At 44.6% G+C, this 20,019-nt stretch overlaps 1 protein-coding gene across 2 annotated transcripts in view; it reads left to right on the forward strand.

Annotated features, from left to right (window-relative positions):
• The window catches only part of LOC132768073 (phospholipid phosphatase 3-like), a 58,606-nt gene extending 54,611 nt beyond the window's left edge, over window positions 1-3,995 (forward strand). For both annotated transcript variants that reach the window (XM_060763656.2, XM_060763657.2), the window contains exon 7: window positions 3,064-3,995. In XM_060763656.2, the coding sequence (XP_060619639.2) occupies window positions 3,064-3,165 (102 nt within the window). In that variant the 3' untranslated portion in view covers window positions 3,166-3,995. The remainder of the gene's footprint in view (window positions 1-3,063) is intronic.
• Window positions 3,996-20,019: the final 16,024 nt, after the last annotated feature.

The following is a 20,019-nucleotide window of genomic DNA, read 5'->3' on the forward strand; positions in this document are numbered from 1 at the left end:
CCGAGAGATTCCTTGCTGTTGCATGGCATTTGCACTTCTGGAGCTATGAATAGCAACAAAGAATCCAAAATATTGGTAACCTTATCTATCGCTGTGATGGAAGAGAAATGATTTCCTCAAGCATTGGACTTTATCGCACAAACCTGCTATATTTTGCTATAGTTGCATTATTGTTCCTAGCATCTACATACCATGTTGATCACTCTCAAACCGCAATTCTCATCATTAGCATGACTACGGCAATCCATGATCCCACTGTTGCAGTTCTGCATATCCTTATAACCTTCTACTATTGTTCCTTAATTTATGCGCAATTTCACAATTCCATCATTTTTTTTAAAGGCAAACTTTATAAAATAACAGGAATAACCGTTTAGGGAAAGTGAGAGAAAAGGAGGAGAGGGAAATATTTAGATTTAGGTAGTACATGCAGAAGATTCAGAAGTAGTGTCAGAATTCGGCTATAAAGGGTTTTGTTAAATTTGCCTCCCTGTTCAATTCCCATCCACAGAACACTGTCTGTCTAGGGCAGTGTTTCTCAACCTGGGGCTCGGGACCCCTGTGGGGGTCACGAGGGGGTGTCAGTGGGGTCACCAAAGACCATCAGAAAACACAGAAAACACTCTGCTGGCTATTGGATCACACGTCGGACACTTCCCGAGTGTCTAGGACTGTGTGATGTATCGGCGAATAATGCGTGCAGATCCCAGTAAGGTGGCCTTCTGCAGCTGGCAGATGGTAATTTTGTTAGTGCCAATTGTGTTTAAGTGCTACCCATGTGCTACCCATGTTGTTGTAAGGATGTGGTAAGAAACAAGACACCACTGCCTGGAGCATTTTGTAGGAAAGGGGATACAGCAGTAGAGTTGATCGTAAATAAATTATACCCACACTTTCCCAGACATTGGAACACAACTAGTTTTTAACTCAAATCCCATCACTTGTTACAAATAGCTGGGAAAGGCCAAATATCTACATGGATTTTTTGGGATGTATCATTTGGCAGGATACAAATAAAGGTTATTGTTGTTGTTGTTATTATTATTATTATTATTATTATTATTATTATTATTATTATTATTATTTGAAACACAATAAGATGAGTCCACAGCAGACAAGATCACTCTGCTGGCTGTTATATTGGATCACACTTCGGACACTTCCCAAGTGTCTAGGACTGTGTGATGTATTGGCGAATAATGTGTGCAGATCCCAGTAAGGTGGCCTTCTGCAGCTGGCAGATGGTAATTTTGTTAGTGCCAATTGTGTTTAAGTGCAGGCCAAGGTCTTTAAGCACTGCACCCAGTGTGCTGATCACCACTGGGGCCACCTTTACTGGCTTGTGCCAGAGCCTTTACAGTTCGATCTTTAAATCCTCATATCGTGTCAGCTTTTCCAGTTGTTTCTCTTCAATCCTGCTGTCACCTGGGATTGCAACATCGACGATCCATACTTTGTTTTTTAACATGATCGTGCGGTCAGGAGTATTGTGCTCCAAAACACTGTGCTGGGGGGAGGGGTCCTCAACTGATGACAGAGTGGCTTACAAGATATATATATATACATACAATACATTATATTAGTAGCATAGTGCAATATCAGTTTTATATATTACTGTACTGTACTATAACATTATATTGTAATATTATTAGTAATATTACATGTACTATAAAATATATAGATATAATATCATATTATTATTATTATTAGTATTATATTGTATCAATACAGTCCCCTGGCCCCCTCTCTCTTCCAGCAGTTGGTGCTGGGGGGAGGGGTCCCCAATTGATGACATATGCAGGAGACAAGATGGAACTGTCCCCTGCCCCCCCCCCCCCCCCCCCCGGTTCATATATCCTTCAAATGCCAGGAGCACATTAGTGGGAATTAATCATGGTTGCAGAACCAAGATTGGTAGAGTTGGATGCTCATATCCAAGTCCTGAACTGGTGCCTGGCTGCTGTAACGGTCTGGATGAGGGCAAGCAAATTGAAGTTAAATCCAGACAAGACAGAGGTCCTCCTGGTCAGTCGCAAGGCCAAACAGGGTATAGGGTCACAGCCTGTGCTGGACAGGGTTACACTCCCCTTGAAGGCACAGGTTCGCAGCTTGAGGGGTTCTCCTGGACTCATCACTGAGCCTGGAATCCCAGGTTGCAGTGGTGGCCAGGGGAGCATTCGCACAATTAAAGCTTGTGCACCAGCTGCGCCTGTACCTTGGGAAGTCAGACTTGGCCACGGTGGTCCACGCTTTCATTACATCTAGGATAGACTACTGCAACACACTCTACGTGGGGTTGCCTTCGAAGACTGCTCAGAAGCTTCAAATAGTCCAATGATAGGCAGCCAGGTTAATAACTGGGGCAGCATACAGGGAACATACAACTCTCATGTTACGCCAGCTCCACTGGCTGCCAGTTTGCTACCAGGCACAATTCAAAGTGCTGGCTTTGGCCTATAAAGCCCTAAATGGCCCCAGCCCAAATTACCTGTCCGAACGCATCTCCCCCTGTGAACCATCATGGAGATTAAGACCCTCCAGGGAGGCCCTGCTTTCTATTCCGCCATTGTCACAGGCACGATTGGTGGGGATGAGAGACAGGGCCTTCTCGGTGATTGCTCCCCAGCTATGGAACTCCCTTCCTAGTGAGATCAGGTCGGCCCCCTTCCTCTTGTCCTTTAGAAGGATGGTAAAAACTTGGCTGTGGGACCAAGCTTTCAGGACAGGGCAATGAAGCAGCAGTGGGAAAGATGACAGGGCCAATTGGATTTGATGTGGATGGCTTGGACAGTTTTAAATTGTGTATTTTAATATTTTGATAAAAAAATAATGTTTATGTATTGTATGTGAATTTGTGTCCCGGCATTGAAAGTTTGCTGTGTATATGCTGTGCTCTGCCCTGAGTCCCCTTCGGGGTGAGAAGGGCGGAATATAAATGTTTTAAATAAAATAAATAATAAATAAATATCCCATCTGCAGTGACCTCTGAGCCAGGGACCACATGGGGAAGGAAGGCAGGACTCAAATCTCATGTGATGTCATTTTTCTTCTTTCCATTTCTAGGCATTCCACATTTCCGGCATGTTTCACTGCAAACACCGTCCCTGCCCACCACCTTCTAAAATCTTGGTCATCCCCAGTTCAGATTGCCACACTGATTGCTAGGGGCACGCTCACAGACTTTTTGAGCATAGGTGGGACAAGATCGATTGTGCCACTTTTGCTTGGCATTCACTGCCTTGTTGACTTAATGTACAGGCACCAGAGCAGGACAGCCATTGCCTTGCTGCCTACTGGGGTCCATGAGTGAGTTTTGCTCACTGCCTGTTGCTGGAGGCTCCATGGGGTCATGGGATTTGGTGCCTTCTTGGGAAGTTATGCCAGCACCAAAGATTCCCCATCCTCCTAGTGTAACACCTGCCTTTTGGATTTGGAGAAGAGACCACTCCCTTCTTCCTAGCCATCAAAGGATGCTACATCCACATCACTGCTGCCGGGATGGGCTTCCTACTTAGACAGCACTCCCAGAGGAAGACGCTTCAGAAGGAAATGTCATCTTTTTAAAGAACTTAGCATTATTCGTCAGGAAGACCTGCCCTTCCTCCTCTCATTGTGTTCGGAAATTATCTCACTCTCGAAGTAATACACACACAGGCTGTGTTTCAAGGAGTAGGACTCAGAATTGCAGAGAATTCAGCACCATTTTGCTCCAGAGGTGGCTCCTCGCTGCTTGAAGAACAGCCATGCGTCTTGCCGGAACATACATGTGAAGGAATGAACCACATATTCTATCGGTGGATTTAGGAGGCAAGTGCCTGAAAAATCACCAAGGAGGACCTGTGGATGTCTCCCAGTACACTACCATTGCTGCTGTGTTAGGAGGCCTCTTGCAGGTATCTTGCACCTCCACACCTTTTCCACCACCACCTCATAATAATGTGAATGGTATTTTTATATATATGTATCTAATATATAATAAATGGTACTGACAATCATCTATTTTATTATCTGCCACTTACTGAGGACAGGCGGGTTGGGAGTGCCAAATAGACCGCCTTGGACCTCAACACATTATTTCTCCTCACCAAGTATGGTTTGAGAGGTTAATGTTTGCTACTGAATGAAGTCCAGAAAGGCTTAGCTTTTATTTAAGAGCAATACATGGACTTCTGGACCTTCTGATTGTAAAGATCTATATATCCTGCAGATATGTTTTTCTTTGCAGCCACTCCTCTCTATGAAACCACATTGCAGCTGCTGGAGAATTTTTCTGGAATGGATGCAATGAACGGTGTCATATATATTAAGAGTGATCCCCATTATTTTACTTTTGCCCGAAATGGCACAAGAGGGAAGAAGGAACAGGCTTGGGGAAAAACACAACGTTGCAGAAGCACACTAACATCTCTAAGGAAAAGCCCAATATCTGAGGCTTAAATGGACAAATCCCCCCAAAAAGATCAAGGAAGAATAAGGGGGCCTAGTGACCCCAGTGGTGCAGTGGGTTAAACCGCTGAGCTGCTGAGCTTGACACTCTCCCTGGATTTGAACCTCCAACCTGTCGGTCTTCAGTCCTGCCGGCACAAGGGTTTACCCATTGCGCCACCAGGGGTTTGTACATCTATACCCCCGGTGGTGCAGTGGGTTAAACCGCTGAGCTGCTGAGCTTGTTGACTGAAAGGTCACAGGTTCAAATCTGCAGAGCAGCGTGAGCTTCCTCTGTCAGCCCCAGCTTCTGCCAACCTAGCAGTTTGAAAACATGCAAATGTGAGTAGATCAATAGGTACCGCTCCGGTGGGAAGGTAACGGCACTCCATGCAGTCATGCCGGCCACATTACCTTGGAGGTGTCTATGGACAACGCTGGCTCTTCGGCTTAGAAATGGAGATGAGCACCACACCACAGAGTTGGACACGACTGGACTTAATGTCAGGGGACAACCTTTACCTTTTAGTGTCCACAGAATGATGGCAGCCAGGGAGACAGAAACATAGATTGGAATATCCTGGAAAGCAACACTGCCACAGGTTGAACAAATGCACTTCTGAAGATTAAAAGGGAAATAAAGGAAACAATTTCCATGCTGATTTTAAATCCTATTTTGATGTGTTAATAATTTTGCTACGGAGGCTAAAAGTGCAGTGTTTACAATTGGGGGAATCACTAGAATATGAAAGTTTAGACATGAGGCACATTTGTATGATAGGTTTGCTGTTGCCAATCTAGTTCACACACACACCTGGCTACCTGTCTTAGGACCAAAATATACATCACTTTTATCACTGGCCAGGCTAGCAGGGACTACTGCTAGCCTTTGGATTGGATGCCCATTTTGAAGGAAACCAAACAGCTTTGAGGGAGACTTAGAACTATATCATCATCATCATCATCATCATCATCATCATCATCATCTTTATTTATACCCTGCCACCATCTCCCCAAGGGGACTCGGGGCAGCTTATATGAGGTCACGCCCATTAATACAATATACACAATAAATATAACAAAAACACAACAGAAAATAAAAAAAATAAGATAACCTAAAATACAATCCAGGAAAGGAGTTGCACAACCAGTCCACCTTCTGTTAATTTTTCCTGGAGTGCTCTTCCACAATTGCTTCCCTCTTCCCAAAACTTAAGGGAAAACATTAGGACTCCTTGCAGAGAGATATGTTCAGAAGCAGTTGCAAGAATGAGGTTTCCATCAAAATTTAGTGAAGGACCAATAAGAGGAGTGCAGTCTTCAAGCCAGATGTTTACTCAGCCCTATCGTGTGTCACTTTGGGTCTCTGCTTGCTTATTATAAGCTCAGATAAGCCTTGGGTGGATGGAAAGGACAGACTGGACCATTGAGCATGAAGTGGCACCACAAGCAGAAATGCACAGCACGAACTAGAAAAATGAAAGGTATTTTCCCCCACATCTTCCTTAGGGTGTTTTACTCCTATAAATGCCTAAATTGCATATTTTCCCATCCACACCTGAAAAGTTTGGAACTCTATTCTGCTCTGTTCTTCCTTATTGTGATTAGAGCATGAATAAAATACATTTTTTAAAAATTGTATCAACCAACACTTTTTCACAGCCCTAAGGAAAAGTTCCTAGGGGAATTTTGAGGTCTGGTTTGTTGAGATGCCATCTGATTCTCACAAGGACTCCTTCTTCACACCTGTCAGTGGGACAAAGAGTCAGGCCACTGCAAGAAAAAAATAATCTCCAAAGAAATATTTATTTGTTTGTTTACCATATTTATGTACCGCCTTTTTCAGCTCGGAGGCAACTCAAGGCGGTTTACAATTGGCATAATTCAATGCCCCAACAACATAAAATGTAGTTAAAACATTAACATAAATATAAACCATGTTAAAAACAATAAAACACAAGTCCTCAGCATCTCATTACTAAAATCATTTTCCAGTCGCATTGTCCAAGCGTTCCGTGAATCCAAATTAGCTTGTTACACTGCATCTGGCCACAGTGGTCCACGCTCTTGTCACATGCCGTATAGACTACTGCAACGCACTCTACGTGGGGTTGCCCTTGAAGACTGTTCAGAAACTCCAACTGGTCCAACGAGCGGCATACAAGGAACACACCACCCCCCTGTTATGTCAGCTCCACTGGCTGCCGATTCAGTTCCGAGCACAATTCAAGGTGCTGGTTTTGACCTACAAAACCCTTTACTGTTCCGGTCCAGCGTATCTGTCTGAACGTATCTCCCTCTACGACCCATCTCGGAATCTGAGATCATCTGGGGAGGCCCTGCTCACGACCCCACCGCTATCACAAGTGAGGCTGATGGGGACGAGGAGCAGGGCCTTCTCAGTGGTGGCCCCCCATCTGTGGAACTCACTCCCGGGGGAAATCAGGGCTTCAACTTCCCTCCTTGCCTTCAGGAGAAAGGTAAAGACGTGGCTCTGGGACCAGGCCTTTGGGCACCCTGACAATTAGACATGGAACCAGAATGATAGGACCAACAATGTGTGGAAAGTAGAACCTAACTATGAGTCGGTTAAACGCTGACCAGCAATGAGGTTTGTATTGTTTTTATTGTTTTAATTGTTTTTACGGGTTTATGGCTATTCCTGCCGATAATATTGATTGTTTACGTTAATTGTTATCAGTGTTATAATTATTGTTGTTATTGATGTTATGTTTTTGATGTTATGTTTTTGTAATACAGGCATCGAATTGTGCCTTGTTTGTGTAAGCCGCCCTGAGTCCCCCCGGGTGAGAAGGGCGGGGTATAAGCAACCGTAATAAATAAATAAATAAATCTGCGAATGCTTTTAACTCTCTTTCGAAATGTTAGGAGAGAGGGGGACGATCTGATATCCCTAGGTAGGGTGTTCCATAGCCGAAGAGCCACAGCTGAGAAGGCCCTGTCTGTCGTTCCCGCCAGTCGCATCTGTGAAGGAGGGAAGACCGAGAGCAGGGCTTCCCTAGACGATCTTAAGAGACCTAGATGGTTCATAGGGAGAGATGTGTTCGGACAGGTAAGCCTTATCTGTGTCATCTGAGAACAAGATCATTTGGACACCTTTCGGCTTGAAGGGCAAGAGTAAATTGAATGGGGATAGAGCTATGCTTGGTTTTCATCCCAAGTTATAGTCTCTCCCACTTTCATGTAGTCAGATGGGCTATGTCTGCTTTCCTCTCCCCTCATAGAATCATAGAATCAAAGAGTTGGAAGAGATCTCATGGGCCACCCCCTGCCAAGAAGCAGGAATATTGCATTCAAATCACCCCTGACAGATGGCCATCCAGCCTCTGTTTAAAAGCTTCCAAAGAAGGAGCCTCCACCATGCTCCGGGGCAGAGAGTTCCACTACTGAACGGCTCTCACAGTCAGGAAGTTCTTCCTCATGTTCATGTTCCCTCTTTGTCCTATTCTTGTCCTTCTGTTTCCTCTGCCCCCTGGTATATACCTATGTTTGAATTTATTGTCAAAGGCTTTCACAGATGGAATCACTAAAGTGTTGTGTGGTTTCTCCTGAAGAGACCAGCCACAGATGTGGGCGAAACATCAGGAGAAAATGCTGCTAGAACAAGGCCATCCAGCACAACACTCCTATGTCAAACCCAACACTGCAAAGTTGGAGAAAGTGGCATTCTATAGGTTTTGGATCATAGCTCAGTGAACATGGCTTCTGGAAAGCAATCGCAGAGTCTGTCTCTGAAAGATCCAAAGGACAAACATTTATTTATTATTTTTGTATATACCGCCCTTCTCAGACCTTAGGCAACTCAGGGCAGTTTACAATGGCAATGATTCAATGCCCCCAAACACCATAAAACATTTAAAAACATTAACACATAATATAAAACCATAACAAGAAACATTTTCACACATCTTAGCAGTGTCCTCCCCTACACACATACACAAGCTGCTCATAGCTGATCCCTTTTGCAAGAGGTACTGCAAATGACCTTCTGACCAGTTGGCACACAGACAACATGCTTTCCATGGATTCAGGCACCTTCTCAGACTTTCAGGAATTGAATCCAAGGTGTCCTGTGCATGCCTACTCTGCTTGAACGGTTGTTCATCAGCCAGAAAACTTTCAGTATGATGAAATACATGTCTTCTGAGAAGTAAAGCCCATCAAGTTCAGTCAGAATTAACAGGTGAAGCTGTGGTGGCGCAGTGGGTTAAACCCTTGTGCCAACTTAACTGCTGACCTGATGGTCGATGGTTTGCATCCACGAGACAGGGTGAGCTCCCATCTGTTAGCTCCAGCTTCTCATGTGGAGACATGAGAGAAGCCTCCCACAGGATGGTAACACATCTGGGTGTCCCCTGGGCAATGTCCTTGCAGACGGCCAATTCTCTCAAACCAGAAGCAACTTGCGGTTTCTCAAATCGCTTCTGACATGGAAAAAAAAAGAATTAACAGGTAAGTTGTGTGTGAGGTTGAATTTATTTATTTATTTATTTATTTGGTACACTTGTATACCGCTAATATCTCAGCCTATACAGCGACTCATTGCGGTTTACAGCATATTTAAAACTACAATATTCCAATTTAAAATATAAATTAAAATATAAAATACATACATATACATACATAGTATTGGGCCACCAATACAGACCAGAACATCTCATAATTAAAGTCACAATCCAATTCGTTGTCCGAGATTGCTAATCCATGATCAAAACATCATCACGTCGGGTTAGCCGAAAACTTGCTGGAACATCCAAGTTTTCAGTTTTTTCTGAAATGCCATTAGCGAGGTGGCTGATCTTATTTCAGTAGGGAGGGCATTCCAAAGCCGCGGGGCCACCACAGAAAAGGCCCTATCTCTCGTACCCGCGAGCCGCACCTGTGAAGCAGGCGGGATGGAGAGAAGGGCCTCTCCAGAAGATCTTAGGGTCCTGGTGGGCTGATAGGCCGAGATGCGTTCGGATAGGTATGTAGGGCCAGAACCGTTTAGGGCTTTAAAGGTCAAAGCCAGCACTTTGAATTGGGCTCGGTAGCTAATCGGTAGCCAGTGGAGCTGGTACAGCAGGGGAGTTGTATGCTCCCTGCGCCCTGCTCCTGTTAATACCATGGCTGCCGCCCGTTGGACTAGTTGGAGCTTCCGGACCGTCTTCAAAGGCAACCCCACGTAGAGAGCGTTGCAGTAGTCAAGGCGGGATGTAACCAGAGCGTGGACTACCGTGGCCAAGTCAGACTTCCCAAGGTACGGCCGCAGTTGGCGCACGAGTCTTAACTGTGCGAATGCTCCCCTGGTTACCGCCGAAACCTGGGGATCCAGGCTCAGCGATGAGTCCAGGATCACACCCAAACTGCGAACCTGTGTCTTCAGGGGGAGTGCGACCCCGTCTAACACAGGCTGTAACCCTATACCCTGTTCGGCCCTGCGACTGACCAGGAGTACCTCTGTCTTGTCTGGATTCAATTTCAATTTGTTCGCCCCCATCCAGACCGTCACAGCAGCCAAGCACCGGTTCAGGACTTCGACAGCCTCCTTAGTAGCGGGTGGAAAGGAGTGACAGAGCTGGACATCATCTGCGTACAGATGACACCGCACCCCGAAACTCCGGATGATCTCGCCCAGCGGCTTCATGTAGATGTTGAACAACATGGGGGACAGTATTGAACCCTGAGGAACCCCACAAAACAAAGGTTGTGAGGTAGAACAGGAGTCCCCCAGTAACACCTTCTGAGACCGACCCTCGAGGAATGACCGGAGCCATTGCAGAGCAGTACCTCCGAGACCCATTCCTGCGAGGCGTCCCAGAAGGATACCGTGGTCGACGGTATCGAAGGCCACTGAGAGGTCGAGTAGCACCAACAGGGACACACTCCCCCTGTCGAGCTCCCGACGGAGATCATCCACTAAGGCGACCAAGGCTGTCTCGGTACCATGTCCCGGCCTAAAGCCAGACTGTGCCGGATCTAGATAATCCGTGTCTACCAAGAATGCCTGGAGTTGTGAGGCCACCACACGTTCCATGACTTTGCCCAAAAAGGGAAGACTGGAAACAGGCCGATAGTTTACCAATTGAGTGGGGTCCAGTGATGGTTTCTTCAACAGCGGTTTTATCACAGCTTGCTTTAAGCTGGCTGGAAAAATGCCTTCCCGAAGGGAGGCATTAACCACCACCTTAACCCACTCGGCCAATCCCCCTCTGGCCTCCTTTAGAAGCCAGGATGGGCAGGGGTCTAGGATGCATGTGGTAGCTCTCATTCCTCCAAGCACCTTGTCCACATCCTTGGTTTGAACCAATTGAAAAGAATCCATCAAAATTGGACAAGCAGATGCTCGTGTTACATCCTCAGAGACTGCCGTTAATGTGGTGTCCAGTCCAGAGTGGATCAAAGCGACTTTGTCTGCAAAGAACTGAGCAAAAGCTTCACAGCGAGCTGCCGAGTCATCAGGGCACCCATCCTGAATGGTGGGTTTTAATAGGCCTCTGACAGCTCGGAACAGTTCAACCGGACGGTTCTTTGCAGACGCAATAGTGGCCGCAAAGAAAGTTTTCTTTGCGGCTCTTATTGCCGCGGCATATGACCTTAAAAAGGACACAAACCGTGTTTGGTTTGGCTCGCTCGGATCCGAACGCCACACGCTCTCTAGTTCCCTCTTCTTTCGCTTCAACACCGCCAGCTCCTCAGTAAACCAAGGGGCTGGTTTAGTTCGGCTACTTGAGAGGGGACGTTCTGGAGCGATCGTGTCTATTGCCCTAATCATCTCCCCATTCCAGAGAGCGACCAGGGCATCAACAGGATCACCAACCGAGGCGCATGAAAGCCTCATTCTAGAAGCATCATTGAAGCGCATGAAAGCCTCATTCTAGACAAAACGATCAGAACTGGAAGCTGGTGAAGCTTGGGATTTTCCCCCCTTTCCCTTGGGATTTTTCCCCCTTCCCTCAACCTGGCTACATCTTTTTTTTTTCAATCTTGGACATTGGTGGGAGTTTTAGGCCAGAAAGGACTTGGAGAATCCTGCTATATGGCTACAGAAAAGAAATGCAGGAGAGGCTCTGGCAGAACTTGTGTGAAGACCTTGGTTTGTCCATGCTCTTCTGTGTACTTACTTTAATGATTAATCCAGCCCTGAGGAGGAACAGAGACATTTTCAGAGTAGGTAGAGAAAATTAGGTGATTTCCAGGCAGCTGGAAATCTATGATGTGGAACCTGTGCAAATAGCAAAATAGGGGAGTCAGTTTAGCCAAGGGTTGCAAAATTTGCACAAATGACCCATCATCCTGGAAAGAAGTGACGAGCAGAGTGCCGCAGCGTTCCGTCCTGGGCACGCTCCTGTTCAACATCTTTATTAATGACTTAGATGAAGGGTTAGAAGGCAGGATCATCAAGTTTGCACATGAAACCAAATTGGGAGGGATAGCCAATACTCCAGAGGACAGGAGCAGAATTCAAAACGATCTTAACAGATTAGAGAGATGGGTCAAAACTAACAAAATGAAGTTCAACAGTGACAAATGCAAGATACTCCACTTAGGCAGAAAAAAACAAAATGCAAAGATACAGAATGGAGGACGACTAGCTTGAGAGCAGTATGTGTGAAAAAGATCTTGGGGTCCTCGTGGACATCAAGTTAAACATGAGCCAACAATGTGATGTGGCCGGGGGGGGGGGGAGCCAATGGGATTTTGACCTGCATCAATAGGAGTCTAGTGTCTAGATCCAGAGAAGTCATGCTACCCCACTATTCTGCCTTGGTTAGACCACACCTGGAATACTGTGTCCAATTCTGGGCACCACAATTGAAGAGAGATATTGACAAGCTGGAATGTGTCCAGAGGAGGGCTACTAAAATGATCAAGGATCTGGAGAACAAGCCCTATGAGGAGTGGCTTAAAGAGTTGGACATGTTTAGCCTGAAGAAGAGAAGGCCTAGAGGAGACATGATAGCCATGTATAAATATGTGAGAGGAAGTCATAGGGAGGAGGGAGCAAGCTTGTTTTCTGCTGCCCTGGAGACTAGGATGCAGGACAATGGCTTCAAACTACAAGAAAGGAGATTCCATCTGAACATTAGGAAGAACTTCCTGACTGTGAGAGCCGTTCAGCAGTGGACCTCTCTGCTCCGGAGTGTGATGGAAGCTCCTTCTTTGGAAGCTTTTAAACAGAGGCTGGATGGCCATCTGTCGGGGGTGCTTTGAATGCAATTTTCCTGCTTCTTGGCAGGGGGTGGGACTGGATGAGGTCTCTTCCAACCCTATGATTCTATGATTCTAAGACATGGAAGGATCATGAACCAGCCTGAATTGAACATTATATAGTGGGGAAAGGAAGGGAGATTCTTGCCAATGATGTGAGGATCCAAAATATATTGACATGTCTCTCAAAGAAATGATGTGACGCTACAGCACCATGTCTGCTATTCGGTCTTCCTTCTTTTGTCCTGGCCTCTTGCCTCCCACACTACTCAAGGATGAAGACAGACAAATATTCCAAAGTGGGTTGGAAGTGTTTTCAATTTCAACACACATTCTCTGCTCTGTAAATAAACTCCACAGAATGTCGGGAATGCTATTCCTACAGCGTGTAAAATGTTACTTGGCTAGCATGTTTGTTGGATGTTGAGTCTCAGCTAGCTTTGCTAGATAAGTTTGGAGGCCAAACATCTTGAAGTTGTTGACCTTGGGTAACCTTGTGTAAATGAGGTCGAGATTTCACTTCATGCTTCTTGAGTTTGAGTTTTCAAGGAGAAACTGGAAAAGAGGCCACTTTATAATATTCTGTACAAAACTCAGGGCCAAAGTCAAAGGAACGACACAACTTCTAATGCTGAGGAAAGGGGAGGGGGCGGGAATTCTGTACAAAACGGTGAAAATCAACAGGACAAAGGGTCCTGTCTCAGCCCTGTGTGGTTTTACAGAATCTGGGCTGCAAAATATCCTTGTTTTTAAGGGCTTATCCCTTGACCCAGAACTTCATGGATTTCACACAAATAAAGCAAGTCCGAAAAGATTCCATCTGTCTCCGATTTTCTTCTCGCATAACAAAAGAGAGAATATAAAAGTTGGAAAACAGATGAATAAGCAGGCAAATTTAAAGCAGAGAACAACCAGGGGCAATGGTTAAAACTCCCCATCTTTTATCTTCCCTGATTCCCCATTGGGAATATACTCCCAGTTAGAGTTGGGCAAATGTTACTTTCCAGATGGCAGCACCCAGTGAGACATAGAAAGGTTTGTTTGGCCACAAGAAAGGAGCAGAAGGAGATGGGTGAAGATTTACTGAAGCCCAAAATTACAGTGTTCCCTTGCTACTTCGTGAGGGAACCCTCGCTGTTTCGCAGGTTTTTGAAAATATTAATAATAATAATAATAATAATAAGATGCAGACGAAACGTCAGGAGAAAAATTGCCTCCAGAACATGGCCATATAGCCCGGAAAAACCTACAACAACCCAATAATAATAACATTTTATTTATATTCCAACCTTCTCACCTCAAAGGGGACTCAGGACAAATCACAGTATATATACACAGCAAACATTCAATGCCACTTTGTATAGACAATACACAGACAGAACAGAAGGAGGTGGTTTGTTTCAGCAGTTTTTGGTGCCATGGAAGGTTGGGCTCGAGTCCAGGGGGTGCTGTTGCTCTATCCTCTATGACAAAGAGCCGTCAGGACTTCCTCCTTCCTTTTGGGTCACCCAGCATTTTCTGATCTTCTTTCTTTATGGCATCATAAAACACCTCCCCTGCTTTTCGCGGTACCTAATTTCTCTAATCACAGCTAAAGCTGTTTTCGAATTGCTTGGGTAAACAAGGAGCTAGGCTGATAGTTGACAGTTCACGCCAACCCGGGGCTTCGAACTTGCAACCTTTTGGTTGATAGATCTTATAATTGCTGATGATTTACCAGCTGGGCTAAACCTCTGGCCCATAAATATAAAATATTAAATATTTAAGTCCAAGGGAAACTTGGGACCCCGGAAGTGTGGTGGCCTGAGGCACAGCAGGGAAGACCTGCCTCCCTGGCCTCCAAAGACCTTGGAAGTGTAGCGGCCTGAGGCACGGTGGGGAAGGCCTGCCTCCCTGGCCTGCGTGGCTCTGGAGGCTTTGCAGAGGCCAGGGAGGCAGGCAGGCACCCTTGAAATGGGCTGGGAGGCGGGTAAGGAAGCGTGGGTAAGAAAATAATATATAAAATATATAAAATCTATATAAATAAAAATGTAATGTTCGTTTTTGGGATTAACATAACTCATAAACCACTGGACGAATTGACACTAAATTTGGACAGCATACACCTAACAAACCAATTTATGTCCTTCACTCAAAAAATTGATTTTGTCTTTTGGGAGTTGTAGTTGCTGGGATTTATAGTTCACCTACAATCAAAGAGCATGATAGAATTGAACCAACCGGGGCATACAGGACTCCCATGACCAACAGAAAATACTAGAGGGGTTTGGTGGGCATTGACCTTGAGTTTGGGAATTGTAGTACACCTACATCCAGAGAGAATTGTGGACTCAAACAATGATGGATCTGGACCAAACTTGGCATGAATATTCCATATGCCCAACTAGGAACACAGATGGAGTTTGGGGGAAATAGACCTTGACATTTGGAAGTTGTAGTTATTGGGATTTATAGTTCACCTACACTCAAAGAGCATTCTGAACCCCACAAGTGATAGAATTGGGGCAAACTTCCCACACAGAACCCCTATGACCAATAGAAAATACTTATGGCAATCCAGTCCAACTCCCTTCACCAGGGCATGAAAACATAATCAAATACTGTTTACCCACAAGCATAAATAAATTACATATATTAGAAACCAACACTTTCGCATTACTTTATTTTCCAGATCACCAGACTGGGCTGCAGCAACGCATGGCAGGGGGCGGCTAGTAATATATCAATATTAAAATTAATATGGCGTTCCTACTTCGTAGATTTTCACTTATTGCAGGTGGTCCTGGAACTGAACCCCCGCAATAAGTGAGGGAACAGTGTATGTCACACATTTACAAGGGCCCAGATACTCTCAGCCGTTGCATTTTATGATTTAATTGATAGGTTTTTTACTGTTATTTTATGTTAGGTTTTTATATTTTGTAAGGCATTTAATTTTGCCTTGAATATGTTGGAAACCGCTTTGAGTCCCCCCAGGGGTGAGAAAAGCGGTATATAAATGAAGCAAATAAACAAACAAACAAATAAATAATAACCATCCATTCTTCAAACAGGAGCATGAAAATATTGAAGTCTGAAACAAAATGAGAATAGTATATTAAAAATCCTTCTAACATTGCTTAGCTTCTGAAAAATTCTGATGTTGGGCACAAGCAAAGGCTGGCAGATTTGAGACTCAGATTGTCGGTTGGATATACTGCTTCATTCCTATATGGTCCAATCCATAATTTAACATTTGGTCCAGGGCTGGAGTCGTTTGGGGATGGGCTCGTGATCTAATCAGGACAGGGAACAGCATGAAATGGATAGCAGAGGGCATGTGGCTATTCACGAAAATTATTAAATTATGTTATTTCTATCTTCCTCCATACCCAATCTTGGAATAATCAAGGAAGATTTCAAGAAGGTAGATGATAAGACAGATACCAATGTTTCCAGAGTCTCAGAGGTGAGCCAATGAGTGGGGATGGTGGAGTTTCTTGTTGGCTCCATGTCTGCAGCCTAACATTAAATGCTGGCCATGTTAGTTGAAGGATACTATGAATTGTAGTTCCAAAAACTATACATTTCCAGAGCTACCCTGTCACATTTCACTGATAAAAACCGGAACATGTTTGGCCAAGCAACATCAGAGTTTAGACAAGATAATTAACATTAGGTAAAGGTAGTCCCCTGACATTAAGTCAAGTCATGTCTGACTCTGGGGTGTGGTGCTCATCTTCATTTCTAAGCCGAAGAGCAAGCATTGTCCGTAGACACCTCCAAGGTCATGTGGCCAGCATGACTGCATGGAGCGCCGTTACCTTCCCGCCGGAGCTGTACCTATTGATCTACTCACATTTGCATGTTTTCGAACTACTGGGTTGGCAGAAGCTAGGGCTGACAGCGGAAGCTCACACCGCTCCCCTGAATCGAACCTGCGACCTTTCGATCAACAAGCTCAGCAGCTCAGTGCTTTAACCCACTGCGCCACCGCCCCCCCCCCCCAAATAATAATTAACATTATTAATGTTAAAAAAACACTCAGGTTAAGAGAGTCTACATCAGCCTGCTTTTGCTTGAGTCCACTGGGAAGAGGAGAGTCAGTGTGGTGTAGTGGTTGGACTATAATTCAAATCCCCATTCAGTCGTGGAAACTCAATAGGTGGGAATAGGTAAGTAACATACTCTCAACCTCAGAGGAAAGCAAAGACAAACCCTTCCGAACTTATCTTGTCATAGGTTCTCCATAAGTTGACAACAACTTGAACAACAAAAACAACAACAGGGAATGACAAGATCTGCCCCCTCTCTTCTCTCCCTACTGCTGAGTTAATGAAGTGCAAACTACTTTTGTCCCTTGAACTCAACTGAAGTAACCTGAGGACGAAGTAGGGGAAAGAGAAAGAAATTGAGATGTTTCAAACACAGCTGGAAAAAATGATGTGACATAGGCTTAGTTGGGCCATTCCCAGGCAAATTGGGTCCCACTACATAGCCACTGCATGGCACCCACAAGCAGTGGGTGCATTTACTTCTTCAAACAACCAAATATCTGGGTTGTTGTAAGTTTTTTCGGGCTATATGGCCATGTTCTAGAGCAGGGGGTCCTCAAACTTTTTAAACAGAGAGCCAGGTCACAGTACCTGAAACAGTTGGAGGGCTGGATTATAATTTGAAAAAATAAATAAATTCCTATGCACACTGCACATATCTTATTTGTAGTACAAAAGGCACTTAAAACAATACAATAATTAAAATGAATAACAATTTTAACAAATATAAACTTATCAGTATTTCAATGAGAAGTGTGGGCCTGCTTTTGAGATGGAATTGTTGTTGTTGTGTGCTTTCAAGTTGTTTCAGACTTAGGTTGACCTTGAGCGAGGGCCAGGTAAATGACCTTGGAGGGCCACATCCAGCCCCTGGGCCATAGTTTGAGGACCCCTGTTCTAGAGGCATTCTCTCCTGACGTTTCACCAGCATCTATGGCAAGCATCCTCAGAGGTAGTGTAAGCCTCATGTAAGTCACACCGAGTCCCTTGGGGAGATGGTAGCGGGGTACAAATAAAGTTGATTATTATTATTATTATTATTATTATTATTATTAGTGAGGTCTGTTGGAACTAGGAAAAGGGGTTTATATATCCTAGTTCCAACAGATCTCACTACCTCTGAGGATGCTTGCCATATATGCAGGCGAAACGTCAGGAATGCCTCTAGAACATGGCCATATAGCCCGAAAAAACCTACAACAACCCAGTGATTCCAGCTATGAAAGCCTTCGACAATAAACCAAATCTCTGGTTTGCTCTCTGAAGTAAGTTGAGAGTTGTATCAGCCAAGTGGGTGAGTTTTCCATGCCCTCTGCTGCTCCGCTGCCTTCCTCCCAGGAGAATTATTTCCCCCATCCCCACCCCCTCTGTCCTTGCTCACAATCTCTCCCAGGAAAGCTGCCGACTCCATTCAAGGCCACTCTGAATGGCTCCTTTATTTGCTGTCCCTAGTGTGTGCTGCATGCATGGGGGAGGGATGGTGCTGGAGGCATGTGATTCCGGGGACCCAAACTAGAATGGAAAATAATCCCAAACTGGCACTGCTGAGTCCTCTCTAGCGTCCTGCACAGCCTCTGTTCAAGGCAGGGATAAACTGCTTGACGTTCATGTTGACCTTTACATTGGTCTTTTCTGGAGTAAAGGGCAGGAGTTGCCACCTCTGCCATGAGACAAGCCCAGAGCAAGAGAATCCAGAGACAGGAGGAGAGTTCAAAGCAATTAGAGGAATTGCTCGTCCTTGCAGCCTGATCATTCCTCTCAATTTCACTTCTGGTGAAGGGGCAGTGCACTGTTTTTATTTGGAAAAATATGCCGCAAAATTAGCAGAGATGACAGTGAAAGAAAACAAAGGTTGTGCAAAAAAATGGGGAAAAATCTACAGTTGGTTTGCCACATTTTGTGTTTTTTTGTGAGTGAAAAAAAACCTAATGCCAAGCTAATTGAGATTGAAGGAAGTACAATCAGACCTTCATATTTGTGCCTTAATTTTGGACAGTTTAATAATATAATAATTATTTTTATAGCCCACCAACCATCTCCCCTAGGGGATTCGGGGCGGCTTACAAGCAACAAGCCCAAAATTACAAGTAAAACACAACTGATTAAAAATATTAGATAAAATAAAAAGCAATCACAATTGTAAACAACATCAAAACAATATGGCTGAAGAAAAAAGAACAAAGCTGAGGCACAGACACACTGAGTCAATACATTCTGACAGAAGCACAAGGAAAGTGCAACTATCAAGTAGATAGGGCAGGAAATACGAGGGGTATTTTTTAAGTAAGGTCCGTTTGAACATAAGTACACAACGAAAGTTGATTTCAAAAAAGTAAATTTATTTTCAGGAAGTACATACTTCACTCTATTTTTCAACATAGTTGCCAAGTTTGTTCAAACACTTATCATACCTCTGAACCAATTTTAAAATACCCTCTTCATAAAAACTTGCCGCCTGCTCTGATAACCAAGAGTTCACTGCCGTCTGTAATCAAAGAAGAGCGACCGGAGCGGTCCTCATTATGGACGTTGTCACAGCCATCTTTGAATTGTTGTACCCACTTACGCACTTTGCTTTCACTCATAACAGTATCACCGTACACTTCACAAATCTGTCGATGAATTTCTGCAGCAGGCAGGTTCCTTGCTGACAAAAACCGTATCACTGAGCGAACCTCACATGCAGCGGGTCGGTTGATAGTCTTAAACATTTTTAAAGCACAGAACAGAACCGTACAGGTTAGCTACAGAGCAGAAACTGAGCACAGTTGTTCCCAAGGCATGCCGGTACACAACGCATGCACTCGTTGCAGTATGCGCACGAACTACTAGTGTCTACAACAAAACGGACCTTACTTAAAAAATACCCCTCGTACTATCATCAAACGTGTTGTGGTAGACCATAAGACGGTCAGCATAAAGTGCTGAACTTAAGGTAGGGACAGGGAAATTACTGGTGGACTGCTTAATCAAAAGCACACTGGAACATTCACTTCACTTCACTTTATTTCTTAATTAGTCACTCTCCACCAAGGTGCTCCGAGCGACTTACAATTTAAAATAGCATTTCACAATATAAAAACATTCAACATAAAAACATTCAACAGTGACTATTTGGCAAATTAGATCCAAGTTTTTAGTTGACTCTGGAAAGAGGACATAGTGGAAGCCTGTCTGAACTCCCTAGGTAGGGAGTTCCAGAGCTGGGGCGGTCACCACTGAGAAGGCCCTCTCCCTCGTCCCCACCAACCATGCTTGAGACAGCGATCGGGAGGGTGGAGCAATGCCTCCCCAGAAGATCTCAAGGTATGACTGGTTCATAGGGGAAGATGTGATCGTGGAGTTTGAT

The sequence above is a fragment of the Anolis sagrei genome, chromosome 2 (genome assembly GCF_037176765.1).
Source record: "Anolis sagrei isolate rAnoSag1 chromosome 2, rAnoSag1.mat, whole genome shotgun sequence".
Lineage (NCBI taxonomy): Eukaryota > Metazoa > Chordata > Lepidosauria > Squamata > Dactyloidae > Anolis > Anolis sagrei.